Source organism: Sceloporus occidentalis, unplaced genomic scaffold (genome assembly GCF_023333645.1).
Source record: "Sceloporus occidentalis isolate IW3139 unplaced genomic scaffold, rSceOcc1.0.p SCAF_7, whole genome shotgun sequence".
NCBI classification, from domain to species: Eukaryota; Metazoa; Chordata; class Lepidosauria; order Squamata; family Phrynosomatidae; genus Sceloporus; species Sceloporus occidentalis.
The window spans coordinates 29,484,271-29,510,924 of record NW_028316987.1 but is presented as its reverse complement, the minus strand read 5'-3'; the positions used below and the strand labels follow the sequence as shown (position 1 = coordinate 29,510,924).

The window sequence follows — 26,654 nt, the reverse complement described above, 5'->3', positions numbered from 1 at the left end:
GGTTGGACTGGATGGCCCTTGTGGTCTCTTCCAACTCTACGATTCCATGATTCTTTCCCAGTAGATAAGGGCTGAAGACTGGAATTTGTCAGAGCTATCCTGATTAGAGTGGGCAGAGCAGTCATCTCAAAGATCTAGGTTTGACCACCTGTTAGAAGACCTTTCTGTCAAATGCAACTTCAGCTGAGTCAAGCTGTAATGTTGTAATGCCTAACAAATGCATATGGTGACTTCCATATGGACACTCTGCTGATGTCTGGTAGAGGATTGTTGCTGGCTAAAGGTGCTGAAGTGGCTGCACTCCTTGGTGTGAGTAACTACGTTTCTGGTGGTGACACCAGAAGATTTCATGGCAGATAGTAATACAGGACCCCATCCACCTTGCTGAGAGTAGAGCCCAATGACCTCTTGCCCTTGGAATGGATAAAAGGAAACAAATAAGGTGGCAGAGGAAGGAAATCTGCTTATCCTTTTTGGGTAGATGTGGGTGGCTTTCCAGGCACAGTGCATGCTTAAACATTGTTTCCAACTCCTTGGAAAGATGAAGGAGAAAGACAGGAGGATCGTATCCTGCACTGAGAGAATAGGAGAGAATGGTTGGTCCAGCCAAATCACCATGGAGTCAGTGTTTGTGTGCTGATAGAGCCCCTGGCTCTGGCATCCTGTGGGTCAAGGTAACAGTGGTGAAGAGGGGCCCCTTCCAGGGCAGGTGCTTCAGAGAGGCCTCCTGTAGGCACTCACAGCTGGGACAGTCAGCACCATCAAGACTGTATGCACTGTAGGTCCCAGGAAGGGAATAGTTTACTGTAGGTGGAACCAGCAGCATTCTGCAATGGGGTGTCACCTGGTTTGTGGTGGTGGGCTTTGGGGTGGAGCTCCTTGCCGCGTACAGGGAGGGAGACAGAGGGTCCAGCACTCTCCCTGTCCCTGCTCCACCGGCTTTACTCCAAAATAAAGTTGCACAGGGCATGGACACCAGGCCATTTCCCTCGCTGCCCTGTGAGGCTTGGAAATCCAGCCTCAAAGGTCAGAGACTGGAGATGCCGGGTCCTCCAGCTCCCTGCCCCGCGCCTTGGGGGGATGCGCTCATGGGGCCTGCACCTCCCACTACTGGGTGGAACAAGCAAGAATAGTTGCTTGAGGAATTTCCACATGTATGGATGGGATGTCTTTCTGGCCCACTGCACATGTGGCAACAGTGAGGTGATAGCAGCAAATTGCCCATGACTGTGTTGGTCTAAAGCTGCAGCTAATGCTTTCCTGGAAGAATTCCAATAAGGAGAAGACTGACAGTTTCAAGGAGTCATCCATTCTATCTAATGTGCTATAGAGCAGTGCGTCCCAGGCGATTGCTCTCCTTGTGTCCTGGGAACTCACCAGGGTATGGCAGGCATAGCCTAGGGACTGCCACTTCAACTAGCACAGGTATGGAGAATTAGAGGAGTATCTGGCTCACCAAACTGAGAATTATACAGTATTGGGTCTCATGGCATCCTGGGAGTGGGAGGCACAGCAGGCCATGGGTGTATTTTCTTTCATGCTCCCAATCTGATTTCATCCCTTTCCTTTCAGTCTAGGGACTCCAGAGGCTAGCAATCCCAATGGGGAGATTACAGCTAAGCCTCTGCAGTTTTAACCTACCCAAAATGAGTTCTGGTGGATCAGAATCAGAATGGAACATGATCCAATCTAGAGCTAGACCAGCTCCCGCCTTATCAGTTGTCTGCACTAACTGCAGGCGCTCCATCTTGTAGCAATGAGGACTTACCTTTTTGGAAGAGGAATGTTAATGCCTGACATCTAACCTTTTTTAGTATTTTACTTGGAATGGTGCACAGCTCTTTACTAGATTATCTGTATACCCATATGAGAAAAAAGACTATTGCCATGGTTAGGTATGGGGGGGGGGGGGGTTAACCTCTAATCCCAGTGGACGCTGGTGAATCTGTATGAATGCATGGATGCGCCCTATGTTAAAACAGGCTTGTTTCTAAATTTATATTTGATTTCATCTGAGGAAAAACTTACTCAGCTGCTTAAGACCCTCAAATTTCCAGGCCCGTGGCTAGGCTGGGGCAACCGGGGCACTGCCCGGGAACCCCAGTGAGAATACAATAAAATTAAAAATGTACTTTCTGCCCCAGGGCCCTTAAAGGCCTTGCTATGGGCCTGCAAACTTCATGCCAACAGGCTGTTATCATCCTATTGGAAAAGTACTAAAAGTACTCCATGCAAAACAAACTGTTTATTAAGGAGTTATTAAAAACTAATAGATGACTTGGTGGGGTTAACCTTCTGCTAGAGGACAGAATAGGGAGAAATTCCCCCAAGAAGTATCTGTCAAAGAAAAACAAACCTACAACCCAGTTTTAAACAGCAGCTTCCTATATGAAGGTTGTACATTAAATCTGGGCATGTGTGCAAGCGAAGAGCACTGGTGGCCCCAGTAAGTCACACTCTTCCAACCCCAGAGGGAGGCAATAGAATGGAGGCCCTCTGGACCGTCTTTGCAAGAAACCCTAGTCACAAAAATGACTTGAGGGCATGCGCGCACGCGCGCGCATGCGCACACACACACACAAGTTAATCTTATAACAATAGAGGTAATGATTTAGCTATTGTGCTAAAAAGCAAGTACTGGTGTGTTAGTGGGAGACTTAAACTAGGGCTGAATTTACCCAGAGCACTGAAGCCAGCAAACCAGCAGCCCATTGAATAGTAAGCCCATCTGAGGGAATTCTGATTCAAAAATGTAATTATTTAGACTAGTTAACAGGTACATCTGCTCTTCTCTTTGACCAATCACCTGCAAGGCTCCTCAGAATGTGTGGGGATGGAAATAACCACTTAGCAGAATAAGCTGCTCTTTATGTTTAAATGAGCTCAAAAAGATGGTAAAGGGATATGGGGTCCTCCCCAGAAGCAGTGGATTCTTTTGTATCTGATTAGAAATTGCATAACCATTTCTATTTCGGATGAAAAGCTTCCATAGCAGAAAGTTTTCTTAACCTCGAGCCCTAGACAAACAGCTCTCCTCAAAAGCAAGGGAGGGGGAGCTAGGTGTTTCCTGAATTTATTTATTTATTTAAATCATAGAATCATAGAGTTGGAAGAGACCGCAAGGACCATCCAGTCCAACCCCCTGCCATGCCAACCATAAAGAGGTTTCCCTTCACCTGTCCAATCCTGTGGGAGCAGCTGCTCTTAAAGCCCTCCGAAGTCATCACCTGTGCTCCTGCCATGTTGTGGGGGGATAGGTTCAGAGAGGAAGAAGAGTTGTTGGCAAGACCTGTAAACCTCTCTCCTTGCCATATTAAATCTTCTTCAAGGGAGCTAGAGAAAGAGAGAGAGGAGAAGGAGAGGGGATGGAAACTGGGAGTTCAGAAGTTAAACACAGAGTTCAGAAAAACAGTAAGCTTTTTCTAAAGGGGAGTAATAAGAAAAGGAAAAGAAAGAAAAGAAAAGAAAGCCGAACACAAAGAGCTGCTGTGCCTGCAGCAAGAATGAACCAGAGCAACAACAGGAACGTCCTATTGGAGCAGTAGGAAAGAAATGACTGGCCTTCTGGGGTTAGCTCCACCTACATGGGGACATCAGAAGATCTTTCTTTTTCCTGCCTATTTGCACCAAGTGCGAAGAGCATAACTCAAACTATAGGATGTCCCTTATCTACTGGGAAAGCCACATATCTCAACCCCGTCTGTAATCTATCCCACACTTACTAGAATTCATTCTATGAGAGTAGTGGCCACCTCTATAGCCTTTATTGAAAAGAATACTATTACCTGATATTTGCACTGCTGCTACATGGTTCCAGTCTTCCATGTTAATTCACCACTACAAACGTGACTACAGACTTAAGGCATATGCAGCCTTCAGGAGGCCAATTTTACTCTTCAACAGCACAACACCCATCAGTTTGCTGGTCTCCCATATGTGTGAGTCACAGAAACCAAGAAGAGGATGCTTACTTTTCACCAGGCAAGTCCAGCTCCATCAGGACTAGCCTGGAAGAAGGAAGAGCCCTCCCTCCAATCCATCTACCTTGGTCCAGGCCTCAGAGGGAGAGAAGAACCACTGGACCTCATCCCCTTTCCCTCCACAATTCCCTTCTCCTTTTGTTTCGTGTCTTTTAGATTGTAAGCCTGAGGGCAGGGAACTGTCTGATTAAAAATAATAATTGTAAGCTGCCCTGAGAGCCATTAGGGCTGAAGGGCGGGGTATAAATACCTAAATAAATAAATAAATAAATACCTGTAGCTGTGGTTCTCTGAGTCATTTGTGAACCCACACAACCAGCCCTGTTCCCCTGAGCATGGACACTCAGTCTCTTTCGGTTGCTGCCTTAGCAGCCAGGGAACTCAAGAATAAGGCGGGAACTGCTCCTAGGCATGCATATTGGGGAGGGGCTGCCACCAAAGCACACACACAGTATATATAGCTACTTCTTAATAACATCAGATAGCGAATTCTAGTAATCGTACAAGCAAACTAAGATTATAGAAATGTGTATAATACAATTTAGCTAAGTAGTACCCTGGATAATTTGTTTTATGTGGGAGGAAAGAGATGCCATAGTGCAAGCAAGAACTCCTGCCAAGGAGCTTACAAAACTTACTTGCTCTGCTACTCTAAGAAGCGAGGCCAGTAAGTCTGCCATGCTCCACATTCCCCTCCCCAAAATGGAATTACTACCTAGCTCTTTGTGAAGAACATAATAACAGTTGTTCGTAAGTCAGAAAGTTGCTTTTCTGTCTCTCTCTGATAACAGCCAGGGAAAACCAGTCCAAAACAGAGAACACAATTTTCCCATTGAGATAAAGACCACACCCCAGACAGTCAGTTGAGATGAGGAACTTATATTTTGAGATGAGGAAATTCTGAAGTATTAGTAATGCTGACTTTGGTGCGTTACAGACCACCGAGAAGTGGCGGTCTGCTGCCGCCGCCGGTTGCAGCGTCCGGGAACCGCAGCAGCCAAACGGCGCAGTTCTCGGACGCTGCCAAGAAGGAGCGCGAAAATCACGCTCCTTCTTGCGAAAATCGCAATCCTTTTTGCAGCCCGGAAGAGACACCGCAAGGCGCTAGTCACTCACTCACGGCGTCACTTCTTCTGTGCAATGTGCGGACGCACAGCGTCCGCTACGTCAAAATGGCGGCGGCCGTGTGGAACAGCCGCCGCCATTTGTTACGGACTCTGTCCGTAATAGGAGTAGGGGCGTCTAGAAGAGACGCCCCTTTTTCAAACTGGGACGTCCTGAAGACGTCCGAAATGGCGGTCTGTAACCCGCCTTTGTCAGCTGACTCACACCTATGTGAACCAGGACACTTGCAAAAGACTAATCTGTTCCTCACTACTGTAAATGAAGGCTCCTTCAGAAGTCTTTCCATTCAACCCATTCACTTCAATGCACACACACACATTTGTCTATTTACTAACTTGCATAACAAGTCAGCCAGGTTTATAACAAGAATAAGACTTTGCCATAGTTTTTGTCACAGTTCATGCTGGAGGAAGTAGTGGATAAAAATGTTGTTTGTTCTTGTTATTATTATTGAGTTAAGAAGTCTGTGGCTGTCACTGCAATTTCCACAATAAAAATTGCCATGGTACACATTAAAGAGGATTAGTCTTGGATTGAGGAGCTATGATGAGAGGAAACCCCATCCAATAAAATTTGCATAGGTCAAATATTGAAGCTTAAAGTTTTTTAAAAAATATCTATTTGCAGCTGGATTTCTACAGCACATCATGTTAACCAACCTCCCTGGTCCCACGCAATGAGCTCACAGAAGTCATGATGTGTACAGGTTGTATCCGGCGTTGTTTCCACTCTTGATTTAAGATTTCTGTTCTTTCTTGTATCTTCTGACGGTTAGAATTAAACATACTCTGAAAATAAAATAAGTTTTAAAACCAGAATTTAGATAAGAATCAACACACATTTATGGAGTTATTTGGCTATCATCAAACAATGCCCATCTGACCACACACACACACACACACCCCTGAAGATTTCATGAGCATTTAGATATAATTAGTCAAGGATATTTTCTAATATGCCTTTACTGTTTTTACACTGTAAGGAGGCTCTTCAAATTATAATCAGAACTAGTTGTTTATCTGTGTGTAATTCTTCTAATGTATATTAAGACATACAGGTTCTGTGCCTATTCAGAACTTCTTTGGGAGCTTTTAGAGCTCAGTATTTTGGCAGGAAACCTGCCCCTAACACTATAGCACACAAAAGGAATGAGTCTAACCTTTGAAATCTATTCCTTCAAACATCACAGCAGAACAAACTAAGCACTTCTAGCAGGAACAGACAACCAATTGCACAAATGCACAGGCAGTCACTTGAAAAACCATAGTTGCAGGCAAGCAACCTTTTGTCACAAATATAACTGAATAGGGAGTTGTGTGGCATAGCATAGGTGGGACAGGTGCTCTACCAAGTACCACCCCTGCAAAAGAAATATCATTACTGATTCATGTATCTAGTCTATAGTGTCTGACGAATACAGTTGATTGGAATCCTGTTATTGCCTTGCATAAATCCTGTAGAGGACCCAAAGGAAAGCAGAGATGGTAGGAATGCTCATGGACTCATAATGTTCACAGCAATTGGAACACATAGAAACACAGATCAACAGTCTCTGTCACTGTACCAGGAAACCTTTCCAGGGTCTCTCATATAACAGAAGAAAATGTCTTTGATGGGCTGAACTGATTAGTCCTTTGCCACATGCAGGCTACATAAGGTCATTTCTACTGGTGCAGTGGGAGTAATAAAAAAAAATCATGCAAAACAGTCTTGTTATGAGAAAACTATCTGGATAATTATCAGTCAGTCTCTAATATTCCATTCTTGGGCAAGGTTCTGGAGCAACTGGTGGCCTCCCAGCTCCAGGGGTTTCTGGATGAGACAGATTATCTAGTTCCATTTCAATCTGGCTTCAGACTTGGCTATGGGATGGAGACAGCTTTGGTTACCTTGGCAGATGACCTACGCAGGGAACTGGACTGGGAAGTGTATCCCTGTTGGTCCTGCTAGACCTCTCAGTGGCTTTCAGTACCATCCACCATGGTATCCTTCTCAGCCACCTCTCTGAGATGGGATATGGTTACACTGTTATGCAGTGGTTCTGGTCTCTCCTGGAGGAGCAGACTCAGAAAGTGGTGTTGAGGGACATCTGTTCGACCCCTGGCCATTGGCCTGTGGGTCCCTCTGGGTTCTGTTCTGTCCCCCATGTTACAGTGCGCCCGCACCATACGCGGGTGCGCCATACGCGGCCTTGAGCATACGCGCTCAAGCCGCGGCGCGCACGCCCATTGCGCCCCACACGCACCCGTGCACGAGCCCCATTGTTTCCAATGGGGCTCGAGCATAGGCGGAATTCGCCTTATGCTGAGGGATCCGGAACGGATCCCCCGCGTAAGGCGAGGATGCACTGTATTTAACATCTATATGAAACCACTGAGAGAGGTTATCCAGAATGCTGGAGTCCTGTGCCACCAGTATGTGGATGACACTCAGCTCTATCTCTTCTTTCCATCTCATTCCAAGGACACTGTTTTTGTACTGATCCACTGTCTGCTGTCAGCAATGGACTGGATGAGGGCAAACAAACTGAAACTTAATCCAGACAAGACTGAGATGCTCCTGGTCAGTCGTAAGGCAGATCAGAGAACAGGGACTTTGCCTGTGCTGGATGCGGTTACACTCCCCCTGAAATCTCAGGCTTGCAGCTTGAGTGTTTCTTCTGGACTCTACTCTGAGCCTGGAGGCCCAGGTTTCAGCAGTAGCCAAGAGTGCATTTGAACAGTTAAAACTAGTGTGCTAGTTGTGCCTGCTTCTTGAGATGTCAGATCTGGCTACAGTGAAACATGCCTTGATTACATCCCATTTGGACTACTGTAATGCACTCTACGTGAGGCTGCCTTTGGAAACTGTTCAGAAACTTCAGCAGGTTCAAAACGTTGCAGCTAAAATGCAGACTGAGGTCAGTTATGGGGAGCATATAACTCTCTTGTTGTACCATCTTCACTGGCTAGCGGTTTGTTTTCAGGCACAATTCCAAGTGCTTGTCATGACCTATAAAGCTCTACTCGGCTTAGGTCCAGACTATTTGAAAGACAGTATCTCCCCATATGAACCTACCAGAGCCCTAAGATCTGCAGGAGAAGGCTTTCTCTGGGTCCCGACACCATCATAGGCTTGCCTGGTGAGGACATGAGAGCCTTCTCAACGGGTGCTCCCAACCTCTGGAACGCCCTTCTATGAGAAGCTAGGCTGATTCCCTCCCTTCTTAACTTTCGCCAACAAGTAAAAATGTTTTTATTTAGGCAAGCTTTTTAAAAATCATAACAGGGTGACTTATTGGAGGAAGGCTTACAGGTTTTTAACTTTTGTATGCTATTATGTTAACTTATATTGTTTTAAATAGATGGTTTTAATTGGTTTTTTAAAAGAAATTACTGTGAAGTTGGAGATGTTTTTATCTTGTAAACTGCCTTGGGTCCCTTCCTGAGAGAAAAGCGGCATAGAAATAAGTAATAAAACCGGTGATCACCTTTGTCAGAAAGGCTGCCTCAGCACAAGACAGAGTGGGTATCTTTGGCAGGTGTGGAAGTCTATATTTACCTTCTCACGGAATTTGGTGGGCCATACCTAGCCTTTTTTAAAATCCCTCTCCCTGTCCCTGCAAAAAAACATATTCAGCATAAAAATGGCTAATCACATTCCCTGAACCTTCACTAGGGAAAAACTGGCTATTTAAAGGCTATTTCCAATTATGAATTGTTACTTTTATGCTGAATTTCTTTGGGATATGTGGCAGCAGGAGGAGGAGATTGGTGGACTATCTTTGTCCAACACAGCATAAGACAACCTTTTGTCAAGAGAATTGCAAGTAAGCTGTGTCCATATACAAGGCATATAGTTAACTGCATTAAAAAGCTGAAGTTACTGTAATCAGAAATACCACTTTTTGAATTAATTTCCACTAAAATCATTCACGTAACATGCCACATATACAGCATATACATACCACATACAACATATAACACATACACACATCGTGCATACAATAACATAGCTACTGTCACAATATACAATACCAATTTTTAGGGTTTTTCTCTTTCTACCTCCTTATCCAATGCATGTGTCATATTTAACAAATATAACTCCAGTTTCATATAAAATATTTTTTCCAAAATTTCCTTTGTTGCCATATGAATCCCCCCCCCCCCCCAATATTTCCTGGCCATCTTAGAAATACCACTTTTAAGGTGAGCATGTGCATACCACAAGTAGCCAATGCCCAAAAGGGTTTGTTTTTTCAGAGAACCACTGACTGGGGGACTGGGATGTGGCTGGAATCCACCCAGACTTGCCTCCTCTTCCCAGTGCAGTGGTATAGTAGTGCTGCCACCTAGCCTTTCAGTAAAGATTTAATCTTCCTCAGGTTCCTGAGATTGTAAGTACTCAACACCCTCCCCCTTCTATCTTATGGCTACTGGGAACACCAAATGATAAGTATAGGGTCCCTGGTAGTCCTGGTCATGGAAATGAGTGTCCAGAGCTTCCCTTTCTCACTCCCTTAAGAAATAAATCAGGCCTCCTAAAAGTGAGCTCTTTAATAACAAAAAAGTAGGAGAATTTTATAGTAAGAGGTAACTAAAGTTATACCAAGAAAACTCTACTGGTTTAAAGCACAAGCATTCCAAGTATCTTTCTCGCTAGTTGAAAAAAGGAAAACACAGGTTTAACAGGTGTGTGTGTGCGCACGCGCACATATGTGTGTGTGTGTGTACTCTCCAACTCCACAGGTTGCCATCCCTGTCTTACAATTCCTTTCAAAAGAACTGAAAGCTTAACCCATCTAGGTAGATGGTCCCTCATTTTCTACAATCTTTATCTTGGATTCTTTCCTTCATTCAGACCTGAGAGTTAGTCCCTGTTTATCCTACTGGTCTTTCTCTCCTTCTAACCCCACAGAAACCTCTTCTCTTTTCCCTCTCTCCCCTTCCACTGGGAAAATGAATCAAAGTGGGAGTTAGGACTAGTCGGGTCTCTCCACTTTTTCACCTTCCATTGGCTAGTTAACAGAACCATGTGAATGTCAGAGGCAATCGGGTCTCTCCACTTTCACACCTCTAATTACTTAACAGGAATCATGAGCCTTAATTATCTCCCAAGTTAACCCTTCCTATAACCTGGTCCCAGAGGCCGAGAAGGGTCATTACAGGCTCTATGCTGGCTTTGAGGCAGAAATGGAGACAAATCCTTCAAAAAACATTCCAACAGTGCAATAATACTGAACAATGTCCCAATAGTAAATGAAAAGCATTTATAACTGATTTAAAAAAAAACCTCAAGAAGAACAGAAGTAGCTCATGTTGTTCAAGGAACAGAAGAAACTACAGGACTACTGGGAACAAACAAGGCAGTGGACCTAGGCCTCATTCCTTAGCAAAAGCCTGAAACCTAATCCATGTAATGGAATACAGCTGTATGATAGCACAGAATGGTATAACACACTGATGCAAAATGAAGATGCATATAATGTCCTGTCTCTAACTCAATAACTAGTCTTCATGGATGAACTAGTTTATTGCAGCAGATCAGAACAGAAATACATTTTGAAGTCAAAGGCTTTCATGGCCGGCATCCATAGTTTTTTGTGGGTTTTTCGGGCTATATGGCTATATTCTAGAAGAGTTTCTTCCTGACGTTTCAGATCTGAAGATGCCAGCCACAGATGCTAGTGAAACGTCAGGAAGAAACTCTTCTAGAACATGGCCACATAGCCCCAAAAACCCACAAAACACTATAAAAATACATTTTTTACCAGAACTGAATTACAAGCATTGGTTTATTATAACCTCTCACAAGCATTAACGTCTCCCAGCTGTTCACATTCCATTCCCAGGCCGAGAGACCTTAGAGCCTCCTGTTACCTGCATGTATCTATAACCTCCTTCCTCACAACTATGCCTCTTCTAGCACTTGCTAACAACAAAAACAAGAGCACAGCTAATAACAACATCAAACTGCTTCAAACATGGATTCAAAACATCCAGCAACACAGTACAGTGGTAGAATTCAACAATACAGTTGGGACCAAGTAGCTGCACTGCAAAGATCCTTGATCAAAACACTAGCCACGAAAGCAAGAGAGGCAGCAACTACCCTTGTGAAATGCGCTCAAACCTGACCTGGAGGCTCTTTTCAAGCCAGTTCATGTGACAAATGGATAGTCGATGCCACCTATTTCAAGAAGCATTGTAAGAAGATAAGTAGTCCCTTCCTTGATGCCAGCTAGCAAACAAACAGTCTGGAAGAGGTAAGGAAGGCTACAGTTCTGTCTATATAAAAGACGAATGCCCTCTGTACATTGAGGCAGTGACATGACCTCTCACAATCTGAAATAAAGCTTTGAAACAGGGCATGCAGTACAATGTACTCATTCAAATGAAAGTAAGACACTACCTTCAACCAGAAGGTACTGTCAGGCCTTAAGCCAACCCTGTCTCAATGAAACCAAAGATAGAAGCCATCCACGCACAGGGCACAAAGCTCACCAGTTCTATTAGCAGTCACAATGGAAAGCTGAAAAATGGTCTATCATGACAGCAGCTGGAGATCACAGGTCACTATCAACTTGAAACGTCTCCTGCAGAGCTGGCCAAGCAATGATTTCAGGCCCCATTTAGGTGTTTGGCCTGATATCAGGGGATGAAGGTGCTTGTAGGCCTGCAAAAACGTCTTAACTAAAGGATTTGAAAAGCAAGAGGGCTTGCCAAGTAACTAAAAACGTACTGAAGTGGCAGCCAAGTTACAACAAATTGAGGATAGAGACATACTTGAGCTGGAAGTCCAAAACATGACAAACAGTCATGTCAGCAACATCAATGGACAGTGGGTGCATGAAATCAATGAATTTTTCCCACCTGTAATCATATAACCATCTAGTTGATGGACGATGGACAGCCTCAGTAACCTCTCCAACTTCCTCTGGTAAAGTGGCTAGGACAGGATCGTCCACATGAACAGATGGAGAATGTCGAGATTGGGATGTCTGACATGGCAGCTGTACAGGATGAGGAGATCCTGTCTGTGGAAGCCAAACATATTCTCCTAGGAACAGATATAAGAGGGAAGCAAACCAAAGCTGCTTGGGCTACCACAGGGCAATCAGATGCAGCTTGTTCAGTCTGGATGGAACTTGGCAATGACTCTGATCAGAAGTAGAAATAAAGAAAAGGTGTACAGAGTAAGACCCTCCTGCATCTCTTTTCGACCTCCCTTGATGTATTCTGAGCTATATTCAGTGCACTAGGTATTTGGAGCAGAAGGGAAAAGGTCTAGTTTAGAAGCACCCCAACAACAGATTTTAGCAGGTTTTAGCATATTGGGAAGGAGTCTCCACTCAAATCCAGTGTTTGGCTGAGCATCTGCAAGGACGTTCTCTTCTCTGAGAAGGTGAATGGCGAAGACTGAGATGCTTCTCTGTATACACCAGTACCAGAGACTAATCATGAGGTGAAGGAGGGTGCAGGATCAGGTACTACACTGCTAGTTCAGCTAATACATGGCCGTGATGTTGTCAGACAGTATTTGCACCATCTTGCTTTTCAACAAGGTTTCAAAGGAGAGAAACACTTTCTCCATGGCTAGCAATTCTAGAATACTGATGTGAAGACTCCTCTTCTCCAGTGACCAATGACCTTGTACTATGGACATGCTGACCAACACATTGGATGGATCCAGCCACCAATGCAGAAATCTCTGTGCCAAGGCTGGTTCTATGAGTCATTTTCCTAGAGAATCTCAAAGAGGGTTGAATGCAGCAATAAACCAAGCTTGGACTGGCTACATCCAAAGACTGAGGTTTGGAGCTACTGATGCAATTGACACTAAGTAGCCTAGTGTGGCTTCAATCTGCCGAGCCTCGAGACATCAATATCAAAGGCAGCTCCATAGTGACATACATAATACAAACAATAACAATATAATACTGTCCTCTTACATCCCCCAGTATTGTATAATAATAACACTCAATTACAATAAATAGTTAAATAATTAAAACAATTTTACAAAAGCACAACAAAATCAATAAAATACAAAATGGGTATTTATTGTATGAGAAAATCAAAGCTAACTGAGAAGTTAAAATCATTATATAAGAAAATCACTTTTAAATGTATGGCAGAAAGTAAAAGACACTTACCACTATGGACTTCTATCAATGAGGCACTTTTTAAAAATGAAAAAATGTCATGCAAAAAATAGCCAACTTATGAAGACATCACAAAGATTGATGATGGACAAAGGAAATTAAAAACAGAAGTAGAATTACTTAATGAAGGATATAAGTGCAGTTGCTTTTTATACAGACAAATGAAGGAAAGATTTTTGATGTACCAAAAAACACAAAGAATAGGGGGAAATGACTTGGAAATTGAGAAAATAATTAGAGAACGTATACACGAAATTTCCCGTTTGTACAAAATATTGCTTCAGCGTGATCTAGAACAAGAGGTGGTAAAGAAATGTATGATAGATTGGGCGAAAGATATGGGCCAGAATATTTCTTTGTCACAATGGGGGAAAAATTGGAAAAAACGGATGAAGTATACCCCTAATTATGGTTTAAGAGAGAACTTGCTTAAAATGCAATACAGATGGCATTTAACACCACAAATTTTAGCAAAAATAGATGGAAAATGTAAAAATTTATGTTGGAAGTGTGAAAGAGAAATGGGCACATACTATCATTGCTGGTGGCTATGTAAAAAAGCGAAAATGTTTTGGACAAGTCCTTCCTGAGTTATGGTGACCCTAAGGCAAATCCATCATCTGATTTTCTTGGCAAGATTTGTTCAGAGGTGGTTTGCCATTGCCTTCCTCTGAGGCCTGAGTGTTGACTTGTCCAAGGTCACCCAGTGGATTTCCATGGCAGAGTGGAGAATCAATCCCTGTTCTCTAAAATTGTAATCTAACACTCAAACCACTATACTATGCTAGCTGATTGTATAGGTCATAAAAATCTATGGATCACTCTTTATGGTTGTTCCACAACATATGATTGTCCCTGGTGCAGAACCTGTACTCAAGACAAGAGGTAACTATTAGGACAGAATAGAGCAGGCCTGCACAACATGCAGCCCGTCAAAGGATTTTGGATGGCCGGCAGGTATGTGGAAGGACTTCAAGGCACCTCCGCCACTTGGCCTCCTTCTCCATACAGGGGAGGAGGAGGAAGGGCAAATGTTCACACAGCAAAGCTCCTCCACCACCTGGCTTTCTCTTGAGGAGAAGGCCAGGCGATGCAAGAAGACGAAGACAGGTGAACACTCACCCTGCAAGGCTTCTCCACTGCCTGGCTTTCTCCCAAGGAGAAGGCCAGGGGGTGGAGGAAGAAGCTGGGCAAATGCTCGCCCTGCAAGGCTTCTCTGCTGCTCAGCTTTTTCCTGAGAAGGCCAGGTGGCAGAGGAAGAAGAGGGGCAAATTATATGCCCCTCAAGGCTCCTCTGTTGCTCAGCCTTCTGCTGAGGAAAAGTCCGGATAGAGGAGGAGAAGGACAAGAAAGGAGAAGGCCAGGCAGAGGAAGAAAGAATTAATATTGTTAATAAATATTAATAAATTAATAATTTATATTAATTTATATAATTAATTAATATTTAATTAAAACCTATCTACGGTGCGAAGACATTTAGCCTATTTTAATTTTGGCCCTACCTACTGCTAAGCTGTGCAGGCCTGGAATAGAGAGAAACAGAATGATTTCCAATTGGCAAGGGGATCAGGGAAGGCTGCATTCCATCATCCTATCTGTTTAACTTGTATGCTGAATATATCGTTATGTAAAGCAGGATTAGATTCAGAAGAGGAAGCCATGAAAATTGGAGGAAGGAACATCAGCAATTTAAGCTATGTAAATGATATCATACTACTTACTTGCTAATTAGCTTACTTGCTGTTCACCGCTATGATCTTTGGAATAGCAGTATATAAATAAAACAAATTATTAATTAATTATTACTACTAGAAAATAGCAAAGACTTGGAATCATTACTGAAGAAAGTCAAGGAAGAAAGTGCAAAGGCCGATTTACAACTGAACATCAAGAACACAAAAATAATGACCACAGATGAATTACATAACATTAGATGCTGAAGACATTAAAATAGTTGAAGATTTTCCATACTCTCTTCAGCCATGAATCAGAATTGAGACTATAGCCAAGAAATCCAATCAGGACTTGGAAGGGCAGCTATGAAGGAACTATACAAAACTAGAACATAAAATCATAGGGACAGCAATATTTATTTCATTCCCAGAAGGTACACATTAAATGGTATTTTTCCAACAAGACAACAGGTCTTTTGTTGCAGTGGGAGAAATGGCTTGGTGGAACCAATTATCCTGTATGGTGGAAATGAGGAAAACATTCAGCATACCTACAAAATCATGATGATGAAAACCCAGGAATTTCTGATGACCACCTCCCAGGTCCTTGCAAAGGAATGGAACAGAGATCATTACTAGGAAGTGCTGGAGGCTGATATAATGGCAATCAATGTGACTTCTGGTCGCTTCTCATTTCAGTTGGTATTTTAGAAAAAAGTTTCTTGTGGGTCCAAAAATGGCAGGAGGGGCCAAAGAAATACAGTGAAAATGCCACACACACCGCTTTACATGGCATTTGGGAGTATTTGGGGCAAAAAAAAATATTGAGGGGGCAGGAGGATGTGGTCCTTCAGTGTCTCCTGGGAGCTAATGTGGCTCCCTTGCCTCATAAAGTTGCTTACCCCATGTGCTACATGAATGAAGAATTACTTTGGCTGACATGTCATCTACAGTGATACAGACAACACAGATGATATGAGTAAGTGAAGCAGGATTTGGAGCAGGACTGATAGCTTCTGAGATCCAAGAAGATTTCTTTAACATTTTACATTATTCCAAGAGACTGAGAGGTATATGGTCTTTCAGAATAGCCAGCACCTATGTAACAGAAGCAGTGATGGGAAATGAGGTCTGCAGAGGATATAAAGCAATTAATGAGGAAGGCACCACTACTGAGAATCTTGCTGATGCTCCAGAAGCAGAAAAGGCACTGAAAGAAGCTTTATATAATAATAATAATAATAATAATAATAATAATAATAATAAATTTTATTTGTATACCGTTTTTCCAAAGATCAAAACGGTTTACAGACTACTAAAACTGTTACAGACCATCTTGATAAAAAAATAGATAAAATCCAGTAATACAATTATACAAAACACAATCATTCACAGGGTAAGGCAGAGAATCGATGACATCAAGAACACTCAACTTCATTCCTGGGGGGGAAGGCTTGACAAAAAAGAAAGGTTATAAGCCTCTTTTTAAATGACAGAGATTTTGGATCACCTGTGAGACTAAATGCATCTGAGGAAGTAGGGTTTAGGAAAGCTCATACTACCAAGTCCTTTCTTTCAAATAATAATAAAACTGAATTCAAAGACATGGAGATTTTGGATCACCACGAGACTAAATGCATCTGAGGAAAGAAGCTTTTGGAAAGCTCATGCTGCCAACTTCTTTCTTTCAAATAATAATAAAACTGAATTCAAAGACATGGAGATTTTGGATCACCTCTGAGGTTAAATCCTCTCAGGAAGCGCAGCAGGAGGCAGTGGTGGAGGAGGCCCAGGGTTCAATCCCTTGCTTGGGCATTAAAAAACCCCACTGGGCTAGTCACACTCTCTCAGCCTTAAGGGAAGGTGAAGGCAAACCCCCTCTGAACAAATATTCCAAGAAAACCTTTGAGACAGTCACACACTCTCAGCCTCAGAAGAAGGCAAAGGTAAACCCTCTCTGAACAAACCTCCCAAGAAAACCCCTTGAAGGCGCACGCACATACACACACATGCACACTCTTGCACACACCCAAGTCACACTGTCTCAGCCTCAGAGGAAGGCAATGGCAAAGCTTGCCACTAACACCACCTGATGATGAAACGACAACACAGGAGGTGCCCGACCCTTGGGAAGAGCCTCCCCAGGGGTCTTGTTGGAGGGAGCCACCTTGGGGTAAAGTGGGGGGGGGGAGAGAAGAGCTGGGCCCCAACAGAAGGGAGGGCTCTGAGCCTCCTCTAGCCAGGGCCCGATGGCATCCACCCAAGGCAAGCCACAGAAAGCCCTCCACAATCCAGCACACACACACACATACACACACACACCTGGGAGGAGAGGTAGGAGGAGGAGGAGGAAGAAGAAGAGAAGGGGGAAAAGAAGGAGAAAGGGGGAAAGGAGGAGAAAGGAGAAGGAGAGCATCAGGAGGAGGAAGGCGAAAGAGAAAGGAGAAGGAAAAGAAGAAGAAAAGAGGAGAAGAAGGAGAGGAGGAGGACCAAGAAAACCCCAGGATAGGGTTGCCTTGGTCCAAAACGGCTTGAAGGCACACAACAACAACAACAACAACAACAACAATGGAAGGAGTTGCTGGAGCTTGGCTTCAAGAGACGCCATCTCCCTCCCTCCCTCTCTCCCCAAGGGCCTCTCCTCCTCTTCCTTTCCTCTTCCTTTCTTCCTCCTTCAAGGGCACATCCTCCTCGGGCTGCAGCGAGGCCAGAAGGGTGGCAGCACCAGCGCCTCAGCCATATTTTTCCCCCAGCCCAGGCCAGCCACGAGCAGCAGCCAGCAGCAGCTCCCTCCAGCTTCCTCCTGGCGGCTGCGATGGTGCGCATGCGCGCTGACGGCCCTGCTGCTGCATGTTTTTTTAGGCAACCCTACCTTGGGGCCCCCTTTAGCTGGGGGCCCTGGGGCAGTGCCCCTCTTGCCCTCCCCTAGCTACAGCCCTGGTTGGGAAAATATGCAGAGATAAATGCAGAGTAATCTTGGAAGCTTGTGAGTAGATAGACAAACTGGAAGACTGGAGCTTTGACAGGAAAAACAGCTGCTAGATTAAAGCACCGTAGGCTGGCTTTTCTCCAAAGAGGCACTGTTTATTCTTGTTGCAAACACACACACGAGAACAAAGCTACATAGACAAACTCTTCCTACTACAAACTCACACTGTACAAAGATGATTTGAGCTTATATACACTTTTGCCATGTGGCAATCTAGTTCAACCCCTTCTTGTACAATTTCCTGTGTTACTTGGATTACTCTCCACCATTCCAAATGACACAGCATATTTACATAAGTGCTACGTGCTGCTCTCTGGCACACTCTGCGACCTTGGACAATCACCTGCTGTCTGGAGCCACAGCTGCAACCAATTCCTGGTTAAGGGCAGTGAGTGTCCATTAGCTTCTCTGCCACATCTGAACATTTTCAATGCTGCACCATACCTCAACACATCCAGCCTCTATTTAAAAAACCTCCAAAGAAGGAGACTCCACCACACTCCAAGGGAGTGTGTTCCACTGTTGAACAGAGTTTGGTGCCAAAACTGACACCAATCACAATGAGCACTGAGGTCACAGGATTATCTTCCATGCCATTAATTTCAACAGCTTGGGTTCTGGATGCAGAACCTTTCCGTTGGGAGTGTGACAGCAGATCCAGAAAAGGATGAAGCCAGATGTGACAATTCCATGATAGACTGAGAAGCATTACAAACCATGGTTGCCTGGGCTAATATGGTGTTATTAAAATAGCATTGGTCCTGTTCCTGCTAAGTTTTGCCACAGCTTTCAATAACAGGGGAAATACAGGAAACATGTACATTAGTTACCCAGTCCACTTCTGAAGAAAAGCATCACTTAAGGAATTGTCTCCTATTCCTGCTCTCAAACGATACCAAGAATATTCCTTGCTGGCCATGGTTGCAAATAAGTCCACATGAGGCATGAACAGGTTGCTTACCTGTAATTGTGGTTCTCTGAGTGAACTCACATAAATGGGAGACTAGCAAGCAACTAACCATAGGAGGAGAGAGTGTCATGCAACACAAAAGGAAAGCACAACCTTCTCAAACGCAGTCTCTGCCTATGACCTCATGTCCATGAGAAATAATGAGAAATGAAGGCTGAAACCATGTAGCAGCTCTACAGCTGTTGTATAAAGGAACCCCTCTCAAAAAAAGCTGTCAATGCTGCCAATGCTCTCGATGTCTCACTTGATACTGATTAGCAGCAGCCAGGTACACAACATGCAAAGTAGAAGCTACATATATGAGAAGGAACAGAAAAACATTATGGACAACCAATTAATTGAATTTAGTGAATTCCTAAAGAAAAATTTAAAATCCTAAAGAAAAATTAAAAATCCAAAGAATAGTTCTTAGGGCCCAATTTACTGAAGTAACCGTAATGAAACAACTTTATTGAAATTTACAAAAAGTCCTTGTCTTTGTCCTGTTAGCAGATATACTGAAACAACAATCAACAGCAACAGTGAAAGGCAATATTGTAGAAGTAATTAAAACTTTTAGATATGTAAGATTTGTACAAAGCCTGGGTCCTAGCACAGAATTGTACTTTTTTTTTTGGCCTGTCTGTATGGGGCCATAGAAAGATTCCTGAGTCTTGGAACTATGTGAGCATTTCTTTAATCCCCAAAGAAGATCAGGATTTGAAAGATCCAAAAAATGATAGACCTAGTTCTCTGCTAAACAGTTTATTTTCACAATTTTTTCAGAGGTTAAAGATAGTACTCCAGGACTGGATAAAAGAATATCATTGTGAGTTTTTGCCTACGTGTGCATTTACACTGTAGCAATAATGCAATCTGACACCACTTTAAGTGCTGTTGCTCCATCCTATGTGATCCTGGTGTGACATATGCCTAGCCAGCTGTAACCAAACATAAACTGAGTGGCTGGGCAGACAAAGCACCCAATCTAGCACAGTGGAATTGTATGGGAAGGGTAAGAACTGCAAGGAGGAGAAAAACAATGGTCAATTCAAAGAGGAAGGAGAGTTAGCAGAGAAGGATGTCAGAGAGAGATTTAAGGGAGGTCTGAGCCAACACCTTGAGAAAGGAGGGGCTGGGGTTGTGCATTGTGTTGAGATAAGATTCAGAGGAAGTAGTACCTTTGTATATTTGTTATATAATCAGCCAGTGAGCTGACACCTGATATAATTAAAAGATTTTTAGCTGGTACTTCATTAAGAAATCTTAAACTTGATACTACAATAAAAGTTACAGTTTGTTCTTATACATTCATTAAAACTGTCTGTGTGATATGTAATTCAGAAACAGTCTACCAACTATACCAACCTATTTGGACCCTGGCATAAGCACTGGGGTTTCTAGATCTATGACACAAAATATCTGATGAAGGTAGGTAACAGATAAAGACTGAGAAAATGACAGGAGCAGGGCTTTCATTAAAGTGAGACTGAGAGCCAGTCTAACAGGAATAAGGGAGTGTCCTTGCCTTTCACACTTGGGATTTGTAGTTTTACATGGTCAGTGCTACAATGACATATTGCTGGTTACATCCCCTTTGGATTACTTTAACACACACTGTGTGTGCAGCTGCACTTTGGGAAGAGGCTTCCTCTAAGGCCCACCACAATCACAGGCAAGTTTGGGGAGGACACAGAAGGGAGTCTTCACAGTGGCCCCTCCCAGGCTAAGGGACTCTTTTCCACAAGAGCTCCAGTTAGCACCCTTGTTCTCATAGAATCACAGAATCCTAGAGATGGAAGAGACCACAAGGGCCATCCAGTCCAACCCCCCATGCCATGCAGGAACTCTCAATCAAAGCATACACGACAGATGGCCACCCAGCCTAGGAGACTCCACCACTCTCCGAGGAAGACAGCCCTTACTGTCAGGACGTTCCTCCTAATGCTGAGGTGGAATCTCTTTTCCTGGAGCTTGCATCCATTGTTCCAGTTCTTGTTTTTTGGAGCAGCAGAAAATAAGCTTGTTCCCTTCTCAATAGGACATCCCTTCAAATATTTAAACAGGGCTTTCATATCACCTCTTAAGCTTCTCTTCTCTAGGCTAAACATCCCCAGCTCCCTAAGTCGTTCCTCATAGGGCATGGTTTCCAGACCCTTCACCATTTTAGTTAACCTCCTTTGGAAACACTCCAGTTTCTCAACATCCTTTTTGAATTGTGGTGCCCAGAACTGGACACAATATTCCAGGTGGGGCCTGACCAAAGCAGAATACAGTGGCACTTATTACTGTATATACTCAACTATAAGTCAAAAAATTTATGCCCCAAAATGGACTCCAAAATCATGGGTAGACTTATAGACGGGGCAATGAGTTAACGCTTATAAATTTCCTGAAAGAAGAAGTGCCCACCTTCCTCTGTAGCCTTGTAATGGTTCCCTGTTTGAAGCCCCGGCGCGCTCTCCTCTCTCCCTCCTTGTGTGTGTGTGTGTCTTTGTTTTCCCTCTCAGCCTTCCCATGCAGCCAGACCTAACAAGCTGCTGCTGATGAAAGGGACACAAACACACAGAAAGTATGCCCTGGCTTGTACCCCGTTTTGCCTGGAAATCCTGGGGGTGAAAGGCAGAGAGAGATAAAGGTCTGTCCTCTTTTTTGCAGGCCCTGATCCTTGGGAGTCCTGGGGGAGTGAAAGGCAGAGAGAGAAAAAGGTTTGTCCTCTTTTTTGCAGGCCCTGATCCTTGGGAGTCCTGGGGGGTGATAGGCAGAGAGAGAGAAAGGTCTGTCCTCTTTTTTGCAAGCCCTGATCCTTGGGAGTCCTGGGGGGTGAAAGGCAGAGAGAGAGAAAGGCCTGTCCTCTTTTTGCAAGCTATGAGCCTTGGGAGTCCTGGGGGTGAAAGGCAGAGAGAGAGAGAAGTCTGTCCTCTTTTTGGCAAGCCCTGATCCTTGGGAGTCCTGGGAGGTGAAAGGTAGAAAGGTCTGTCCTCTTTTTTGCAAGCTATGAGCCTTGGAAATGCTTCTGGTAAGAGGAAGAGCGTGTGTGAGCGCCAAGGTTTGTTTCCCCTTTTCCATGCCGAGACCGATGCTTGCGAGAGGTCCAGAAAGAGAGATATAGGGAGGAAAGCAGTGCTTTGTTTCCCCCTTTAAATCTTTTGTAACATCCTCTGGTGTTTGACCCTCGACTTATCCATGGGTCATATCAAAATCCATGATTTTGGATCAAAAAACTGCCCTTCACTTATACATGAGGTCGACTTATACGTGACTATATACAGTACTTCCCTTGATCTAGGCCAGGGGTAGGCAACCTTTTTGAGCCGGGGGCCGGGTTGCTGTCCCTCAGACAACTGGGGGGCCGAAGCAAAAAAATAAATAAATAATTAAATAAATGTTTTAAAAGAAATTAAATAAATAAACCGGGACAAATGTAGGACAAAAATTTCAAATGGAGGACACTTTTAAAAAATGTGGAGGACACGCTAAAAAATTTGCTGATTTTTTAAAAAAATGTTAATATAAATGCATGTTTTGGAGGCTTCTATAAACAATTGCCCCCCTTGCCCGCCACTTGCTCCCCTTGCCTGCCGCTTGACCCTCCTTGCCCGCCTCCTCCTGATAGGCCAAAGGCTCCGGCGGCAATCGGCAGCAGGACCGGGCTGGGGCCGGTCCCAAGGCCATGCCAGGCCGCATCCGGCCCGCGGGCCGCAGGTTGCCTACCCCTGAATACTATACTTCTATTGATAGCACTATACGTCTATTGAGGCAGCCTAAAATCACAATGGCCTTTTTAGCTGCTGCATCGCACTGTTGACTCATGTTCAACTTGTGCTCTACTTGGATTCCTAGATCCTTTTCACACATAATCTCGTACAGCCAGGTATCCCACCAAGGATTTGTCCTGTATCCTCACCAAATGTGCTCAGTAACATTGAGTATTTTGTGTGTATCAAGAACTAATAATGCCAGTTAAATTCAGTTCTATTCAAGGTTGTAACAAAACAAAAGGTAGAAATGTCAAAGGACATGCATACCTCTCAAATATTATGAAAAAAAATCTTTTCCAATGAGAAAAATTTCTCTTTCCAAAACAGAAGACAATACTGAATGGCAAACAACTAAGCAGACAACAAAATGAGCAACTGTTGAAATTCAGCCAAAAACACGTCTTAGCCTTTTGGTGAAAGTTTATCATGTTGGCTTTAAACAGTATGTTTGTAGGGTGAATTACAAAACCAGAACATAAATTTAACTTAAACATCAATCAAAAAGAAATTCTTAATCAATAAGAATGATCTTAATGCCTTATTATTGGGTTCAGCTGTTTTAGTTACCTTTACTTCATCTGCTCGTCTGAACCTCTTGAGCTGCCTCAGTCTCATATATTCTGATTTTACACGTTTCCTCCAGCAAATTGGTCCCTTCTCAGATCTCTTTCCGGTTTGACCCATGATTATCCTAGAAGTAAAAGAACCTGGATATAATATCAAACACAGTGAGTCCAATCTGACTGATATTCACCATCACAAAAGAAGCTAATTGTCTAAATTATATTTAAATCATTGGGGTTTATATTAGGTGTTGAATTATTATTCAACAACTTACTCAGTGGGTCTACTCAGTGAGGAGATGCTGAAAAGTTCTCAGCCTGACCAAGAAGGGCATTATCTACAGCCATGAAACTTAAATGTTAGTCCCAGAAGTTTGACACACTCAGCACATTGTTTCTCAAGCTTCTTTAACTGTTCTAAAAAAATTCTGATATCTGAATCATTTGAAAATTTCCTTCCTTTCACACTCTTTTTAAGCTTTGGAAACAGGAAATAGATTCAGTGAAGATCTGGTGAGCAGAATTAGAATGCCTCCTTTAATTAGCACAGCAAATTAGAGTAGTATTTTGCATTAAATGCTTGGCCCTCCTGAAGATAATAATCAAAATACCTTCCTTATCCTGAAAAACTCTGGCCTTGACCTTTTCCTGCTGACCTTTAAATCTTGAATATCTTTTGGTCATGGAGAACCCATGTGCCCCCTTGCAAGGGCTGTTGTTTGGTGTCTGGATCAAAGTGATGTAACCATCTTTCATCAACAGTGATGAGTCATTCCAAAAAACCATCACTCACTCACTGAAAATGCTACATAATTAACATGGAGATAACCACTCAGATGCCATTTTGTTTCCAATCAGTATTTCAACACCCACTTGGCTGGCAGCTTCTGCATAACTGCTAACAAATTATAAATGTGTTCTGATATCTCTAGTGTCTAAGAATTTGTTTTATCTGAGATTCACCAATCTGCCAAAATCAGTTAATGAACATTACAGGTTAACACTGTTGAAGACCTCCCAGACTTTGCTGCACCTTCGGTCTCAAAATTGCACTGAAAGGCAGCACACTACTTCTTCACAGCTGAATATGACAAGCACATCTCTCTCAATGTTTGCATCATACACTCATGGATTTCCTTTGGACTTTTCCCCTGCAAGAACAAGAATTTCATGACAGCTGAGTTCAACACTTGAAAATTCCAAACTTTTCATTGAAATGATTCTATCAATAATCTAAAAAAGTCCAGAAACTACAGTAACAATCCTGCAAATTGGCAATTTGCAACACAAAAGAGTACTCTCAAACTACAGTGACAAAATTTCAGTCAGATTTTGGGGAAGTGGGTTGGGCCGAAAACTTTTCAGTACCCCCTTGTAGTTGGAATCTGAACTGTATCTAGTTCTATGCATGCCTGCATCTACCCTATGATTACAGTCCCATTTTCCCACTTTGGAATTTCAAATGACAGAATAGTTTAGAAAGACACTCCCTCTGCCATTATGTATCCAGTCATTCTATTCCTAGAAAACAAATTAAAAGTCCCATTTGTGCCTACAGAGCAGGACAAATGTTGTCACCAGCTGAGCTAAATGTCATGGATATGGTTAGGGCTTTTAAATACATCCCATTAAGAAAGAAAAGCAGCAAAAATCCAAAGGCTGTCCCAAATATACATTCTAGTATGTGCTGTTTGACTTGTTGCAACCCTCATTAATTTCACAGTTCTACTAGGCAATGAATACTCAGAGGTGGTTTGCCAATCCCTTCCTCTAAAATACAGCCTACAGCATTATGTATTCATTGGCTGTCTCCCTTCCAAGTACTAACCAGGGCTGACTCTGCTTATCTTCAAATATCAGATGGGATAATGTAAAATGAGGAAACATGTACCTAATTTTCATTTTGCTTGGTACAGCATGAAGGATCATATTGCAAACATATGTTGGCTAACAGAGCAAACCCAAAAAATGTCAGAAGAAAATCAGACTAGGCTTGCACCCTCTTCTTTCTGGCAACCCTTAAAGAGTGCAATCTTGTCACCTCTCAATCTTCTCTTCCCCAACGTGAACATGCCCAGCACCTTCAACATCTCCCCATATGTTTTATTCTCCAGAGCTCTTATCATTCATGTTGCCCTTCTCTGAACTCGGCCCAACTTGTCTATATCCTTCTCAAAATGAGATGCTCAGGATTAAAAATAGTATTCCAGATGAGACCTGATCAATGCAGAATATAGTATGAATGGGAAGGGCAGCTATGAAAGAACTAGACAAGAACCTAAAGAGTAAAGATATACAACCGAACACTAAATTTAGCATCATACAAGTCACTGTATTCCCCATCACCATGTACAGATGTGAATGTTAGACAATGAAGAAAACAAGTTAGAATACCCTAATCATTTGAGATGTGGTGCTGGAGAAGAGTGTTGAGAACACCACGGACAGCTGAAAAGACAAACAAATGGGTCCTTGAGCAGATCAAGCCTGAAATCTCCTTGGAAGCCAAGATGATCAATTTGAGGCTGTCATAATTTGGCCACGTCATGAAAAAGCACAAGATTAGAAGATACAATAACAGTTAACAACAGACAACAAATTACTTTCCTCAGTTTGAATACTATGCTTCTATCATGAAAAACCAGGGCTCACTAGAAAAGACAATAATCCTTGGCCAGGTGGAAGGCAGCAGGAAAAGTGGAAGACTGCACTGCAGATGGATAGACTCAGTCAAGGAAGCCACAGCCCTCAGTTTGCAAGACCTGAGCAGGGTTGTTGGTGACAGGGCGACTTAAAGGTGTCTCATTCATAGGGTTGTCATGAGTCAAAATTGGTGTGATGGCTTTTTATAAAAAAAAAACCTGTAACTATCACTGCAGGTTTATAAAAATAAAAGCCCTGTATAAACTTTCAACAAACTGATTTGTTACCACACATTACCTATTTTTAAAGAATACAATGTCACAACAAATAAATGAAGAGGAAGCTCCGCTCCACCAGGGCGTTAACAAACACTGCAAAATAGAGCTAACTGGACACTCACCAGTTCTGAAAGTAAATAAAGCAAACCTGTACTGAAAAATATTTGGAAGATAGAATAAATGATCTTGGAAGAGTTAAAAACTAGAAAGGTAACATCTACTCATCACTAGACAGTAAACATAAAACGGGGTCCTTCTCTTTAGTCTCTCTCTTTTCTACCACTTAGGATATCATTTTGTGGTTTCCAGACAAAAACGAACGTTGGTACTTACCCGTGATATGTTCATTTCCAGCAGACAAGGGTCCTAACATCCTGTATTCTGGGTTAGCTCCTCCCAAATTGCTCCTGTAGGCAGGGACAATAGAACAAAGACCAGCCCCCTATATAGGGAGGAGCTTGCCCCCCTGGGCCTCAGTCAATAACCAGCCAAGCGAGTAGTAAGGTAAAATCAAGGAACTGAACTTTATTAACATCAGCTAAGGGTTAACTAG

The 26,654-nt window shown here is 43.0% G+C and overlaps 1 protein-coding gene across 8 annotated transcripts in view; it reads right to left on the bottom strand.

Moving 5' to 3' along the window:
- The window catches only part of LOC149309467 (histone-lysine N-methyltransferase EZH2), a 204,488-nt gene that overhangs the window by 148,245 nt on the left and 29,589 nt on the right, over positions 1-26,654 (bottom strand). For 3 of the 8 annotated variants that reach the window (XM_089532509.1, XM_089532507.1, XM_089532513.1), the window contains 2 exons: positions 23,185-23,308; positions 5,765-5,893 (listed from right to left, as the gene is read on the bottom strand). In XM_089532509.1, coding sequence (XP_089388635.1) covers positions 5,765-5,893; positions 23,185-23,308 — 253 coding nt within the window. The other 5 variants (XM_089532510.1, XM_089532511.1, XM_089532512.1 and 2 more) reach the window with 5 other exon arrangements.